General features: G+C 41.4%; 1 protein-coding gene across 4 annotated transcripts in view; it reads left to right on the top strand.

Annotated features, from left to right (window-relative positions):
* Positions 1-16,635, top strand: part of Glis3 (GLIS family zinc finger 3) — a 420,852-nt gene that overhangs the window by 318,234 nt on the left and 85,983 nt on the right. For 3 of the 4 annotated variants that reach the window (XM_075973782.1, XM_075973783.1, XM_075973784.1), the window contains 2 exons: positions 5,487-5,648; positions 9,561-9,671. In XM_075973782.1, the coding sequence (XP_075829897.1) occupies positions 5,487-5,648; positions 9,561-9,671 (273 nt within the window). Of the gene's footprint in view, positions 1-5,486; positions 5,649-9,146; positions 9,265-9,560; positions 9,672-16,635 lie in introns of those variants that run through there. The other variant, XR_012910680.1, reaches the window with a different exon arrangement.

The raw sequence follows: 16,635 nt of genomic DNA, 5'->3' as shown, positions 1-16,635 counted from the left end.
CCAAAGGGACTTGACCTCCTAGACTCACTATGGAAGTTGCCTGGGCTGTAGTCAGGGCATGAGAAATGTTTGCTGACTTTTCCATGGAAGCTTCTCATCTCTAGTGTCTCGCGTGGTATGTTGAGATAGAAACTAGCACCTAATTCATTGGCCAGTTCTTACTGCATATCACGGTGGCAGCCAGCACTAATGGGATTAATTGGTCTTGACTGGTGGAATTGTAAAAGCGCATACCTCCCAGGGTCATAAACACCAAGCCGTAATTGAAATCAAATGCATATTTTTAAAAAGCCTGTCCAGCATCATAGACTTCTTTCTGTTTGGGTTGTGTTGATATTAGCAATGGTATAGAAACCTGATCAAGAAGGTTTGCTTTTATTACTGCTCTCAATACAAACTTGTACTTCTTGGCACTCCAAGTAGCTGATTAGAGGAGGGGATAATATTCAACGTGATTATTGGTTACACATATGGAATAAATCCCATTTTAATGGTGTCTAATGAGCCTTTCATTTCTAGAACCTTACACAAAAGCTTCTAATAGAAAGAGAAAGTAATATTTCAAAGGTCATCTGAATGTTACTGAATGTCAGCAATCCGTAATCAAGCCAATATATATTGATGATGATTGCAGTCCAGTCTGATTCTTTAAATATGAGATAATTTTCTAAATTAGCAGAGTGATGCAATCTAAGGTTCTTTCGGTTTGTAGGAACTTGAAAATGTCTAATTAAAGTTTGTTACTTAAAACCAAAATTGGAGAGATTTTTCTTGGAGTGAGGCTTCATGCCATGAAGTATTTCCAAGGCCCATGAGATTTCAAGTTCTCTCTCTCTGAGAATCTAATGCCCTGGTCTCCCACATGCCTGTAATTCCACTGAAATGGACAAGCAGAAAACATGGCTTCCTCCCAGTGCTTTCTCTCAACAGGAGGCTGTAAGGGGCAGTTCCCATGCTGGGTGGTTCACTGGCCAGACAGCGATGGTGAGAGCTGGTGGGCACACCTAGTGTGGAACCAGACATCTCTCTGGTGGCATCTTTGGCAGCTGTTGTTTGAAGAATCTCTAGTGAGAGATTGGCATTCTGGGAATTCTGTCTCAGTTGCCTTGGGATTGATGATGTTCCTCTCTACCTTGGAGTGGTGATACCCCTTTTCAGTCTTAGGATAGCTGTTGCTATACACGTTCAGATGACAGGCTGAAGTAGAAATGGTAGATGCTAAAAAACACTTTCCTTCCGTCATGTGGTTTGCATAAGGAGATGGAAGATGACCGCAGCCTAGGTGGCATCTCTGAGAGCACTGGTTCACACTTAGGCATCTCTGAGGGCACTGGTTCACACTTAGGCATCTCCGAGGGCACCGGTTCACACTTAGGCATCTCCGAGGGCACCAGTTCGCACATAGGCATCTCCGAGAGCACTGGTCCCCACTTACACAGATGGGCCATATACCTAGAGTTTGGGGTCTGTAGTGGGGTCAGAGAATCTATGCTTCTGGCAAGTTCCCCGAGGATACAGATGCTGGTCTGGGAAGCATGGCTCTGAGTACCATTGCTCAGGGTCTACTAGTGTATAACATACTGCCTTTCACTTTTGTCATCTTTGCTTGAATAAACATTGAGTTTTATTCATTTTGCCTCCTGGCAGCTACAGTGGAGCATGTTCATAGGGTTTGTTCAGAGAGCAGATACTATTTAGATCAAATTAATAGCCAGGGGAAGATATTTAGCGTGAACCAAATACTCAGTGAACACCAGATCCTATTGCAGCCCCACTATAGCCCTGTGTGTTTGCAGTTCTTTCCTCTTTCTTAAAATCTTACTTTAGTCCTTCCTCTTCCCTTTGGAACTCTTAAGTTTGATTGTAGTTCTGTTTTATCTCATCGTCCTGTTTTTGAGTTAAGGACAAATCAGAATATGTGATTCAATTATGAGTTACTAGCCTTTGGATTCATGGCTTCAGAGCCAATCCAAGAAGGAAGGGACCTGAAACGAAGTGGGTGAGCACAGCAAGGGTGAAGATCAACCAGTTGGCAGTGCATTTCCTAGTTCTCTAGGTATGTCTTGGACTGTGAGAATCACACTGAGTAAATGGGAATCAAACTCAGGAAATATCCCTAATTGTGCTAATTTCCCTATATCCGGGCATTTACACAGGTTTCAACACTTTCAATAGCTATGTAAAAGTCATGAAAAAAAAATCTAAGAGGATTAAAAGTCATCCATTTGCCCAAACTCTCCAAGAATCCAGTCTTAGCTGTTTGAGATTTCTTTTATTAATTCCCTCCCTCCCTCCCTCCCTCCCTCCCTCTCTCCTTCCTTCCTTTTTTTTTTCCTTTCTTTTGCCTGCCTAAATGTTAGCTTATTTTTAAATCATTTTCCTTTAACCAGACTTGTGAATGCCAGGGTGAAAGTGCCCCAGGGAGAGGAAGTTCTTGCGCTGAATTCCAGGGTTCATCCCATAGTGCATGATAACTCTTCAGTATACAATGTCCGCTTTCAAGTTCCATCCAGATGCCATTAGAGCCGTAAACGGCATCTCCTTCCTCTTCCAGAATCCCCTGACAACCCATTCTAGTGGCTCTGACCCATTTAGTGTTAGCCCCCATACCAAGCTGTCTACCAGGCTGTGAGGACCTGTGCCCATAGATTCTTCAAGTGAGCGTTTGCAGTGAGCTGAGAGTGGCTGGTGTCTATTAGGAGCTCCTGCCTTCCAAGGACAGCCTTTACTGGTCAGTTCAGTGCGGGAGGTCATACCTTCTGTCTCTGTTTTCCCTGAAGATACGACATACTTCTCTTTGTCCGCTGGCCACTCTTGTAGAGGGAACATCTGATGTCATCTAGAATTTCATTATTTTACAGATTATCTTTTTGCCGTCTTATTCTATCTGGATGCCCATGTTGTCCTTCAGCCTTGCTACATTAAGAAGTTTGGGTATTCTGTTCCTCACAGGAACTTGGAATGCCACGGGTTTTTTGTTTGTTTGCTTGCTTTTTGTTTTTTAATTGGTTGTACAAATAGCAATAATAGCAACCAGTTCAATTCTAATTCTAAAAAGACATTTAAATGGGCATTGACTATACAGTATGAGCAATTGCTAGCGTATATCTTATATGTGACCGCATGGACAGTCTGAACCATCTAAGCACGTAGCTGGGTTTCTCACTTTATGATAGGTGCGGGGGAAGTATCTTACGTATCTTAGATTCACAGAAACCCTGTTATGTGAGATACCACTGTTCTCCACTTTCTCATCGGTGCCAAAAACAGTGCAGCTTTCTCTGTAAGATTTGAGGTGACTGTAGAAGGGATGAGAGATTGCATCCCACCCAATTCTGGGTATGTACTACTGGACCTGGCCCCAGATTGGCATCTTCTCTACAAAAAAGCCTTGCTGAGAAAGAGGCTACAGGCTCAGCATGTCCAAAACCAAAAGCTCATTTCAGGGCTAAGTGTGCTCGCCCAGGTAATTCCAAGCAAAATAAACTGGGCTCCAGGACTTTGCTCTGATTCTTCGTTCAGAGTGAACCTTAAAAGGACACATTTGCTTTGCAGAGATCTTTTAGCTATGAATTAGGAGTTAAATTAGAGCTCTTTGATCCTTAAACTTGAGACCTATTTGAAAATGTATAGAAATAAGGCCCCATAAACTCCAGAACTGCCCTCTCCCCCAGCAGTGTGGCATTATATACACTTGGCTGTGAAACCGCCCCTCCCCCAGCAGTGTGGCATTATGTATCCTTGGCTGTGAAAAAGTCGTCAGCTTTGTCAGCATTCTCCCTTCATTTGGGCTAAATTTACTCTTTATGTGAAATAGAAATCGGGAAAACACTGAAAATTATTTTAAGCAAAATATCAAAATCGAAATAAACCAACATATGTCTGTGAGACATGTATAACTCTCAATCAAAAATAAGTGCAACTTTCATAAATTTCTTAAAATACTCCAGCGTGCAGAGTGTGATCAACTTAAGTGGATGGAGTTGTGGCAGAGCCAACTCTTCTTTCTGCTTAGTTCATCCTTGAGTTAGTGACGAGATTTCCAGCCACCGAAACCTTCACAGCCGGTGCCCTACACCATCTGTGATCGCCAGTGAGGGAACCAAGGCGGTGTGCGAGATCCTTGTAGCGCATCTAAGTAATGTCAACTAATTCCAGATGGAAAGAGTTTTTCCCCTGCCCTCCTTCCCTGTATGCATGTCTGTCTGTCCTTCCCTGTATGCATGTCTGTCTGTCCTGTTCCCTTCATTCCTCCAAAACATGCCCATCAAGATTTAATCATTCTAAGCATCCCATGTTTTTGTTTCCCATATCCCTAACTTGACTTGCTGATGAGAACTTTAGTGGAATTAAATGTGTTAAATTCACATAAATTGTCTAGGGCTTTGTACCAAAGATGACTTCACCTCACCTTTATCCTTTACTTTCTCCAACACATTTCCTTACCGTCATTCTTAAATGTTAGCATCATTGAGACCCTATAATACTAACTGATAATTTGCCCATGGAAGTTATTAAATTCATGCTCCTCTCAATATGTTTGTTTTCGTTTTTTTCGAGACAGGGTGTCTTTGTATCTTTGTTGCCTGTCCTGGAGGAACTAGCTCTTGTAGACCAGGCTGGCCTCGAACTCACAGAGATCCGCCTGCCTCTGCCTCCTGAGTGCTGGGATTAAAGGCGTGCGCCACCACCGCTTGTCCCACTTTGAATTATTAACAAACTACAAACACAAACATGCATTTAAAAATGACCAACCTCTTATCTTTCTCTTACTCATGTCTAGGTAGTGAAATTTCTGAAATACTAGTAATAATAATAATGGTTACTTTATTTGGAACAATTTAGCACTAGTTAAATTCTGTGTCTCCTAGTTTCCTTTAAAAAGCATTTGGAAAACTCACTCAACTTGGCATCACCCTGCATGTTAACATTGACCACTAATTTGGAAGTTGAAAAAGCTGGACAAATATTTAAGGATGAGTCTCATTGGCTTGATCTAGCAGGTACTTGCTCTGCTCATCATCTCTTCTTAGACCTCTCTGTCTTCTTTTTCTGTCATATATCACTCTGGTTTCTCTTGTTTGTTTCAGTAGTTGTTGAAAGTTTCTTCCTTCCAAGTTGCTTTAATGTAGACCAATTTGGAAATAGAAAAGTGTGTTAATTTTTTTTAATAAATCTTTTAAGATACACATTACTATGTTTCTATTGATTGAGCCAGATGGCTCTCAGTGAGTTGTCTCTGACATAAGTAATCACAGAAACCAGTTTGGGACCAAAATCTGGTATGGAACGTGGCATGTATATACTGTGGGAAAGATGCAATTCACATAAACATATGGGTATTTTTAGCAGCAGTATTTGCTACTGTTTGGATTGAATTTCATCTTTCTGTTAGTGAAGTACAGACTAATGGTTATTTTTCTCCTCTCGTCTCAGGCATTCGGGGTCCTTCTCAATCACTAAAACTTGTTTTTATTTTTGCACAGTTTGAAGGGTGCAAGAAGGCCTTTTCAAGACTTGAGAACCTCAAGATTCATTTGCGGAGCCACACGGGGGAGAAGCCATACCTGTGCCAGCACCCGGGCTGCCAGAAGGCTTTCAGCAACTCCAGTGACCGTGCCAAGCACCAGAGGACACATCTTGACACTGTAAGGATGGCAGGGGCTTGCCACCTTCCAGCCTCAGCTGCGCATGCCAAAGGGCCCCTCTGATGGTAGGATGGTGGAGGCGTTTGCTTTATGGCCTGCAGGTCACAGGGGCAGTGCCAAGCACAGCAGAACACAGTGAAGTCCCCACAGAGGCGCCCTGTGTGGCTGCTACATTCTTTTTTATTTTTAATTTTTGTGGTTATGAATTATGCTACATATTAGAACTTTCTGGGGTCAAGGGATTCTTTAGTCCCTTCTCTGTAGCATTTCAGGGTCTATCATGCAGTAGATGTTGGCCCACAGAATGACTACTAGAGATAATTAAAGTAATTATTAATGCATCAGGCTGTACCAAAATAGACAACGTTATGCAACTGGGAGGACTATGCCATACAGTATTTATGTGTTGACCCCGGTTCTTGTCCTCTTGACCTAACTTCTCAGCCAGCATGGTGTTAACATGAATCTGGTCTTGTGCGTTAGAAACCATCTGTTATTTTCACCTACAGTTGATCTGAAAAGACAGAACAGATCTCTCCCCGAGTTCATTTCATACACGCTTTTTCTGCGTTAGCAGCCACACATCCATTTTTATCAACCTTATGAGAACAATTGAGATTTTATTTTCACACCCTTAACTCCCTTAATGCTGCTTCATTTTGCTCCTCGCAAATGCTGTTTCTCTGTAACTTTTGTCTTTTATTTCCCCCATTATGTAGATAACACTCCTTTGCGTTCTCAAACTTTGATGCCATTTTCTTTATGGGAGGCCAGGTAGATGCTGTGTAATTTCACTTCGCTTGACAAAGCTGTTGGGATAAATGTATTATACACATCACAAATCTCTTATCCCACGTTCCTGCAAATAATGTATTCATGACAGTACTTTCTCAGTGTTAACGTTCTGATGTCTATTATTAAACTACACCAGAGCATGAATTTTGAAAAGATACTGTTATTTCTACACACCTTCTCATGCATATTTCAGATTTTTCTGATGTTATAGTTGACATATTTATTACATTTTATATTAGTCTCTATTAGTCATATCTGTAGAAGTCATTTTAGCTCCGTATGTCATATAGCCTCTTTTCCAGAATCGTATAATGTGAATAGATGTGATGGTTTGTCTGGTAAATACCTGAAACACAGTTAACACAATTTGAGCAAACAATAAACCTTTAATGCTTTAGCCAAATAGAATTAATCCATTTGCTCAGGACCAACTGAATAGAATATTACATAAATATATGGAAAGTGCTGAAAATTTTCAACATACCAAAAATGCAAATAAATTACGTTAAATGTCCTATTTTGTTGTATCTGAAATGGCCTTGGTACAATCCAATATATTTGTCATGAAACCACATCATAGAAGTGTGACCATTCATTCCCAAACCAAGATCGTCCTGAGGAGTTGTTCCAGTTAGTCTCTACTCCGTGGTTTCCAAGCCATCCTTGAGGAGATGCGCTGCTCTTCAACAATACCCTTCTTTGGCACTAATTTTGGTTAACCAGATAAAACATTTTATAATGTAACTTCAGCAGTAAACATGTATAGACGTTTAAAAACTTTTAAATAAAGCTGTGTAAGATAATGAAAAAGTTTTAAACTCAGTGTAACATCTCTTCAAAACCCAGTCATTTTATCTTGCTAAAAATGATTTTCTCTATTTCACCTGTTAAAACTGTCATTTTTCCTTAAGATCCAAACTGTCTCTTATGCAAATGTTTACTTCCTTTAACAAATTGGTAAGCTCTTCAAGAGCATAGAGAAATGAAATGCTTGTTTTCCCAAGCAAACCAGCTGCTTGAAGAATTTATACCTTAAATTTGGGTTCCTGTCCGTTAATCACTCCATCTACGAAAGCTGTCAGGGTTTTAGGATAAAGGTGTCCTTTTCAACTAAACACATTCTTCACGCAGGAAATTGGTTTTCCCACCAAGATTATTCACTTCATTATAATAACCCTGAAAGTTTTTGTTAATATTTGTGTCTATTAACATCTTACCTCTAAATAAGAGAAGTAATTACTCAGGCTGAAGCTGGAAAATAATGAAATGCCTCTTTTGATGGAGTATAGTGTGCCACGTAAAGCTTGGGTAATCAGAGATAAAATGATAAGCTAGCAGTCCCGTCCATATCAGAGCCTGAGAGCTGATTGGGCATCCCTGCCTCAAGTGGCATACACAGTGGGGAACCCTCAAGGCCAGTTGGAAGGAGTGGTGTGTGTCAAGCTTTCTCCAAGAGTATTTGAAATCAACCGTTAGGTGGCATTCCCAAGACTGTTTGCAGTAGCATAGATTTTTAGAGCACACCGGTGTTCATAAGCCTTCTTCCATCAAGTTCCCTCTCATGCTCAAAGACTCAAGCGTGAGCGCCTGCTGCAGCCTCTTGTAAGGTTAGGTATTGGCCACTTGCTCCTCTGAGGTGAAGGCAGTGTAGGGAAGGCTAGGTCAGCAAGGCCGAATGAACTCAGAAAAGATTTCCAGGTTAAAGCAAAATCTTTCCCTGACGGAAACTTCTTAACAAGTGCCTTTAGCCAATAATTGCTCAACTTTAAAAAAAAAAGTGAGCTCAGGACCTGGTTCTTATTCACCTTTCATTTGTTGTTAGCGTTTCTTAGAATTCAGTACAGGGCCCAGCACATCCTGGTAGCATGATCTTAGGTTATTCAGTCAATCAAGAATAAGTCAAGACCAGTCAGTGAGTAATCAGATCCAGTATTCAAATCGGACATTTCAAATGAAATGATAATACCATCATTCTGTCCTGTTCTTGGAATGAGAAAATGGCAAAATGTCAGTGAGTTCTAAACATTTCTCCCAGCAAACGAATAAGAAAGTCCACCTTCACTCAGGCAGTGAAGTGCACATGAGGAGGGCAGAGTAAGAGCAGCCGTGGTGTGCTCTTGTCCTTAGCAGAGCAGGTGGCCAGAGAAGAATCCTGCCAAGAGAAGATTCCAGATCTTCCTCTTTATTTTCCCTTGCAGACTCAGCTCTCATTTTTCATAGTAGATGATAATTAATTCATCTTGTCTATACAATAACTCCTGGTTTTATTTTTTTAAGTTCTTGGAATAGATATCAGATTTTGGTTTAGCTTGCCGCCAAAGTCATTGTCTCTCAACCCTTGATAAGTCAGTACTAGGTGGTGATGCGTTGTTGGCGTCAGGATGGATTTGAGTTGTTCCTCTCCTCCCACCCAGGTCATGCATTCATTTCGACCTTAGGTGCTAAGCGCTTGGGGACAGTCCTCATATTTCCATATACTTCCCATCTCTCTGCTGCACAGCAAATTGGAAGGGGCAGATTTGCACCCTTGTCCCTCCACTAAGGGCTCATTCATGTCACTCAACCTTGACTTCTCTGTGACTAATAACGTCACTGACTGTTTCCTCTGGCGAATTTTCATGTGTCTGCTGTTTGAGACCTACTGTTTCTTGCTCACTTTATACTAATTTTTCCTTCTTAATTCTTTCCCTCTTTCTGAATCAGGTACCCTCTGAACCATACCCAGTCTTTTCTGGACTTTCCTACAGCTTCCTTACCTGAACCCTTAAAGAATCTGTTTACTATTTCTGACAGTACCAATGATTTTCTCAGGGGAGTCACTGTAAGTATAACTTCCATGTTAAAATTTCTTGAAGAGATTTTATGGTTACACCGCAATGTAAGTTAATGTCTTCAAAATCAAGGCTATTGCATCTCTGTGGGGCATTTTGGAAGTTGACTGTTCTCATCCCCGTGAAGCAGAATTCCTGGGTGTCCTAATTAACATGCATGAGTATTACCCTGCGTTTGACACCTGTCATTTGGTAGCAGTTCATGCTCTGAGCATTCTGAGTAAAGCATGACCCTGTGACCTTTATGATTTAACCACAGCTTGCTCTTTCTCTCTTTCTCGTTCAGAAACCTTATGCTTGTCAAATTCCAGGATGTACAAAACGCTACACCGACCCAAGCTCCCTCAGAAAGCACGTGAAAGCGCATTCTTCCAAAGAGCAACAGGCAAGGAAAAAGGTAAGATTCAGAGAATTGTCCAGCCAGGAAAGGCATGTTTGAATTACTCTTGCGGTAACAGCGTTTGGGCGGGGCATTGGAACCCTTTGACTTTGAAGATATGCTGTGCTTAGTAAGGAAGAGGGACGTCTTCCCTGAGGCCTCAGCAAGGCTGTGGTTGGCACAACTAATATAGTCATGTAAAAATTTCTAGGGAAACTTGCAGAGAAAATTAATGCCAGCCACCAACTCCAAGAAATGTTAATAACAAAAAGCTTTTATGGAAATTTCTGGAAGCTCTTTCTGGAGAAATAACTTTTTCATAATATTACCAGCTAGCTCAAGTAATTTCAGCTCTAATGAAGGACTTGGGAGACTCCCTAGGATTTGAAGAGCACATTTCCCGTGCTTGGCTTGAGGATGATTGATAGGCACTATGTGTGAAATCAGGGCTGGAAGGGATAAAGTACTGAACCTGAGTGGACTTTGACATCAGTGAGGGATTGATGCAAATATCAAAATCTGCAGGTATTATGATGTCACAGATTCAGAATAAATGTCAAAGGTCATTTAGCTACTCTTTTTTCTTTTCCAATTAGTACTTCAAGAATGTTCACACAATTTAGACTACTCTTCCTTAATATGAGGCCAAAGCCATTTTCATACAATGAAAACCATTAACATTTTCTAAAAACGCCCCGTGTGTTCCCACACATGTGAGCATCATTGTTGTCTCCATAGGGGACAATAATATTTCATGCCATGACAGTAAGATCTGTGAAGGTGCCTTCATCTTACATTATTAGGAAAGCCTCACTTACTGGGGACAACTTGCAGGGAGAGAATTGTCGGGTTGAGAATGAAACCCTCTCTCACCCAGAAGACTGGGTTTTTCCAAAATGAATATAATTCATTCCCTTGAATTTATAAGATACAGACAATGACAAAGTCAACAGACGGTGATCCTGCTACAGGATCCAGTCATGATCATGTGCTATTTTAAGAGAAAGCACTGTTCTTTCGGTTTGATAATTTTATTCACATTAAAAAAAATCCCTTAGCTTTCTTAACTTAAAGTCATATTCAAACCATGACTAGTGATTCTAGATAATAATTTATTTGTATTCCAAAATAAAGAGATTTAAATATATTTCAAGAGAAAGAAATTACAGTTGATTTACAAGACTGGTTTCGTAAGTAATTAAGTGTATCTGTCAAACCCTTGCAGCTGAGTATTTTCTTTCTTAAAGGAAGACCTGGTTAAGGACTTCCTGTATATCAGCCCTCAGCTGGCATTCAAGCTAGCTGCACTGCAAGACAGAAAAAAATGCAGTGTCAACAACCTATAGAGATTTCCCAACAGAATATCAAATCCCGAAGAAGTACGAAAACACACACTTTGGACTAAAAGCCAGTGACTAGACACCCTTGTCCCTAAACACTCCCTTAATTTTGTTATAAAGTCCCTTACACAAATCAGGTAACCAACTCAATCGAAATGTAACACTAAATGAGCCAAGTTCCAACACGTTTCTGCCATGGACAGAAGATCCTCGTTTGTTTAGACAAAGCTTGGGTACTGGATCGAGCTCACTGTGAGAGCGTGAGGACCAGAGTTCACACTGAGGGATAGACCATCTGTGGTGGCATGTGCATATGTGTATTGATAAGCCACCTGTGGTGGCATGCCCTTGCGTGTGGTGGCATGTGCAATTGTGTTGATAAGCCCACCTGTGGTAACATGCACATGTGTGTGGTGGCATGTGAATGTGTGTTCACTACTTGAGAGGTGGACATAAAAGCAAAGTGGGCCGCTCCTAAGGAAAACACTCGAGGCTGGCTTCTGGCCTCTCCCCACAGGTGTGCACACATTGTACCCACCTACACATGGATATGCATATGAGCCCCCACACACCACATAGTCCATAAAATCTCCGTTATGAAATGACTTGGGGGATAGTAAACTCCCTGTCTCAGAAGGTTTGGAAGGCCAGTCTGGCCAGCTAACGACAGTATTGTGTGAAGTTCATAGAACACAGCAGAGAAAAGGAGACCCTGAGAGTTTAAGATAGGATTGTGTTTACAGAGCCCTTGCAGCTGTCGGCAGGCAGTCTAGTTACCAAAGGCAGGGCTTTCAGAAGCCTGGTGATCGCGTGTCAGACGTTGAAGCTCTCCCTTAATTTTGATTTATGTAAAGTGAAAGAGTCCCTCTCTAATGTGCCCACCTGTTTGGTGCAAACGGATAAATAAAATTTAGGTGACTTTCTTTTTTGAGCCCCCAGTAACAATTTACAGTGTTTACTTCCCGAAAAGTCTTTTTTTCAATCTGTGGTGGTTAATTCATGAAATTAAAATGATGAAAGTTTCTTCATTTAAGAAAAGAAGCAGTGTCATTCCCAAGAGAAGCAGCTGCTGATAAACCCAAATCAGTTTGTCCAGGCTGCTAAGTCTCATGTCGATATCCCAGTGTGTTCTATTTACACGGTACAATGTTGTCACTAGACCTTAGAGAGCTTCTAATTGCTCACTCACATCAGGACTTGGTATTTGAAATATTTCCTGGCATCAGTAATAAAAAAAAAAAAGAAACAATAAACCTTTTAAGGCAGAATTAAGATTATTTACGACTTTAATTAAAAATTGAAAACTGGCATGATTTCAAAAAGGGCTTTACAAAAATGTGAATTCATCAAAAATAACCATAAAAATTCCAAGGTGATAAAGGCACAGTGGAGTAATGGGCCCAGCCGTGGGGAATTGTTCTGTTGAAAAGAGTGAAACTCTTTTCTGTCACACCCTGTTAGTCATGGACTTGTTTAATATCCCCTGCCTGCCCGCCTTCCTCTAATCCTCCTCTTAACCTCCCCCTAGACACTAAACGACATTATTTTGGTCTTAACGTAGCCAGCTTTATGAGGCCCAACTCTGACATTGGGGCCAATAACAAAGCACCCATGAGATAATGTATATGGGAAAGGCGTGTTGCTCTTGAATGATGTCCGACCGCGGGCAGTCGGTCCTTCCATTCACATGACACATACCACTAAAAAATAAGATGAACCTGGAATCTCATGCAGATGTTATTGAAGCTGTATCAAGAAGAAAAAGTAAATGAACAGGAATAGTTTGAATTGTTGCACTCGGAGTAGTTTTAGTGTTTGCATAAATAAGTGCACACACGCCACCTCTTCAGCCAGCGGCCTTGTTCATCAGGTGTGTGTTACAATTCTCCAGTTCACTGAAGCAAGGGCATGCTGATAAAACAAGCAGCAAAGTATTCAAGCCTCCAGTAAAGGGTCTCCACTGAGAATAAAATTTAGCCTCCAGAGCAAAAGTCACAAAGTCTGTCCTTCAATTCTTCCCGGTGCGTGAGCAAAATAAGAGAAGGCTAAGGCAATAGGCCACTTGAAATTCTTCTCAAGGCTGTGAGTTTTATTAGAATTTTTCATTTTCACCTTGGAAGTACCATGAACTGGGATTTCCTTCAACTCTAGCCTGTTGTCAAATGGACTTTAAAAGAAATGAATACAAGCAGTACCTGGCCAAAAGTTAGAGGTGACCTGCATCTTTATCCATTCTGCACTCCCCCAAAGATTGTGAACTTCATGTGAGTTGCTAAATGTTTGTTAGACATTGACCCTTGATTGGCTGAGCATCCTTGATATTCGCTTCAGTGACCTCAATACAAGCTGCTGCAATTATAAATGTTTATGTTACATACTTAGAGACAACATTGCTTGGTTTTCTGGCTGTGTGAGGGCCGTTACTTAATGCCGCTTTCTCCAAGTGAAACTGGTAATTCCTCAGACTCCATCACTGTTAAACTTCACTAGGGAACCCAGGCTTCACCTTGAAGTACGTAGTTCTTGGAACAGTGGCCAAGTGGACAGGAGCAATACTTTCCTTTAAATTGGTGTATACAGCAAATAATGAATCAAGCTTGCTTTTCCCATGTATTGTTTTTGTGGTCTGATCTGTTTGGCAGGGGGATATGTGTTCAAGTGCCTCTCCAGGTTTCATAGTTCCCTTGAATTATCTTTCCCTTGTTCCTCGACGGGACTCAGTTCAAATTGCTAGCAGAGTATTAGGAATAGGCCCGCACCACAGTCGTGACCAGGGAATGAGGGAGCCCTCATCTCCTGTCGTATGTTAGTAACACGACTGTGGTGGATGTGTGTGAGGATGGTTCTTCTGTTCCGGCAATGAAATTTGAGCAGTGCAAAGCTGTCTTTTTTAACAACTCACAAACATCTGCACATTATCACATTGGTGATAAATGCCTAACATCACACCTCAGAGCATTGGTGAGACACATCTGGATCCCCATCGCCCTCAGCTGAGAGGAACTTAATTTCAAGGAAGTCTCTGGGAAATGCTCTTGCAAGAAATGTTTTCGGTGAAAAGCAGTGATGAAAGTAAATTATTATATTTTAATGAAAAACATCCTTGCGTGTCACAGACTGAACCAGAATGATTGTTACTTGGAACAGGTTGTCTCCTGGCTCCTAGGATTACTTGGCCCGGTGTTATACCACTTGTATCTTTGAAGTGTGTTGATGCTATGTGGTGGTAGGAGTTATTTAGAAGAGGTCACACGTGTAGGAGTTGAAGAAGGTTGTCGGTGAGAATGACCAGTGAATGACAGAAGCGTGTGTTCTCTTTGTCATCGGGGCTGCATTCAGCTTTGCAGGAACATACCTGCCACCGTCTGTCGGATGATGGCAGTCTTAGCTGTGATGAACGTTGTTGCTCGTGCGCTGCTCTTGGAACAGATTCCACGGGATGTTATTAGATAGGTTTCATTTGTTTCATCTTGTTATTCTCGTGTTTAGGTTTATTTTAGTTCGTGGGTATGAGCTCTTTGCCTGCGTGTATGTCTGTGTGTCATTTTGCCTAGTACCCCTCTAGGGTCAGAAAGGGGCAACGGGTACCCTGTAACTGGAGTTAGGATTGGGTTTGAGCCACCGTGTGGGTAATGGGAACTGAACCCATGTTCTTTGCAAGAGCAACAAACTTTTTTTTTGTTTTTTTTTGTTGTTGTTGTTTTTCGAGACAGGGTTTCTCTGTGGCTTTGGAGCCTGTCCTGGAACTAGCTCTGTAGACCAGGCTGGTCTCGAACTCACAGAGATCCGCCTGCCTCTGCCTCCCGAGTGCTGGGATTAAAGGCGTGCGCCACCACCGCCCGACAAGAGCAACAAACTCTTATCTGCTATTAACTGCTGTGTGGTCTCTCCAGCTTCCTAGATACTTTTTTTTTAAAGTGTTATTTCTACATAAGTTGAGGAAATACTAAGCTGAGTTGTGTTCCGTGGTTTCCTTCTTAGCAGAATCCTCAGAGCCTCGTGAGACACTACTATTTCTTAGGGAAGATGACAGACCAAAGAATTCTTTCTTTTGTAGTCTCTCATAAAGCTACTTTCCAAGTAGATATTTTGGAAGTATCTCAAAGTTTCATTTTTATTTTTTTTAACCTAAATTACCTAATTTATTTACCTAAATTAAATTAATTACCTAGCGTATGCTGGGCACTTGTTAGAACCATAGGGAAAAAAACACACAGCAGAGCTATGTTTTCTGCCCTCTTAGATTGACATTCTAATGACAGTAAACACACAAGATTAGTGTGACAACCATGCAAAGAAGAACGACAGTGAAGGACTGATAGCAGGAAGGATGTGTTGAGGTGAGATGGTCTAGAAAAGTCACCCTAGGACCTGCGCAGAAGGACACAGCTGTTACCACTTTAGAATCGAGAAAAATACATTCAAACGCATTCTTCAGACTGCCCTATTTAGTTGGGGGGGGGGTGCAAGGGTGACTAGTCTATGAAACTAGTGGCTTCTACCTCCTGTCAAATGCCACAACTCCATGATCATCACTTGTAATTTTTGGAGCTGATTTGCAGGTTAGGCCTTCGCTGGTCCTGAGGATTCTGATTGAAGTGAGGTTGTATCTACCCTCTGAAGATTTAAGTGAGGTTGTATCTGCACTCTTAAGGTCTCATGGAGATAGATACCTTCTTTCAGGCGGAATATATAACTGTGAGAAGTCATGCCTATACATGACATGGAGAAACGATGAAGGCTGTTCGGGAGTGAGGTTTTGTGTAGCAGGCTTTCCTTTGGGCCACCAACCAGTTCCCAAATCATGACACAGAGACTAATGAATGCTCCCCCTAGCTTAGGCTTGTTTCTAGTTATCGCTTTTAACTTAGTTAACCTGTTTCTCTATCTACATTTTGCCTTGGGGCTTTTTACCTTTCTTTCTGTACATCTTATTTTCCTGCTTCCTCCAGTGTCTTGGTGGCTGGCAACTGCCAGACTTCTGACCCCCGTTGTGTCCCTCTCTTTCTCCCTCCTTCTTTCCGTCTTACGTTTTTCTTTCTCATTTCTAGATTTCTTATCATATATATTGTCTTTGCCTGCCAGCCCTGCCTCCCCCTCTTCTGCCTAGCTATTGGGCATCCAGCTTTTTATAGGACCAATCAGGAGCCTTAGAAAGGCAAGTTGAACCAAATACAATACATCTTTACATAATTAAACAAATGCAGCAGAAACAAATGTAATATACCTTCCCATAATTAAAGTAATATTCCACAGTGTGAATGAATATAACACATCTTTGCATAGTTAAAGTAAGATTCCACAGTGTAAACAAATGTAGCACAACTTTGCCCAGTTAAAGTAAGATTCTTCAGCAGTCTTGTGACCTGGTGCATGGCATGCCTTTGGAGATGACAAAGATTGTTAAGGAGTGCGGCCTTGTGCTTTGTTCCATGAAGCCATTGTTCTTGATTACATCACAAAACTTTGCCATAGATAGATAGTAAGGTCAGCTTATTTCTATGCCCACTGAGAACTCTTACTTGGGACCGAAACCCAACATATGAAAACAAAGATGGTGGGTGTTTCATAGCATCCTGGAAAGCCATGTAAAGAAGAATGGCAATCCTCTGCAGGTGCTTTACTGGGCATTTTGAGGCAGC

The sequence above is a fragment of the Microtus pennsylvanicus genome, chromosome 5 (assembly GCF_037038515.1).
Source record: "Microtus pennsylvanicus isolate mMicPen1 chromosome 5, mMicPen1.hap1, whole genome shotgun sequence".
Classification (NCBI taxonomy): domain Eukaryota; kingdom Metazoa; phylum Chordata; class Mammalia; order Rodentia; family Cricetidae; genus Microtus; species Microtus pennsylvanicus.
Note: the sequence above shows the minus strand (reverse complement) of the source record. Positions and strands in the feature narration are given on the sequence as shown.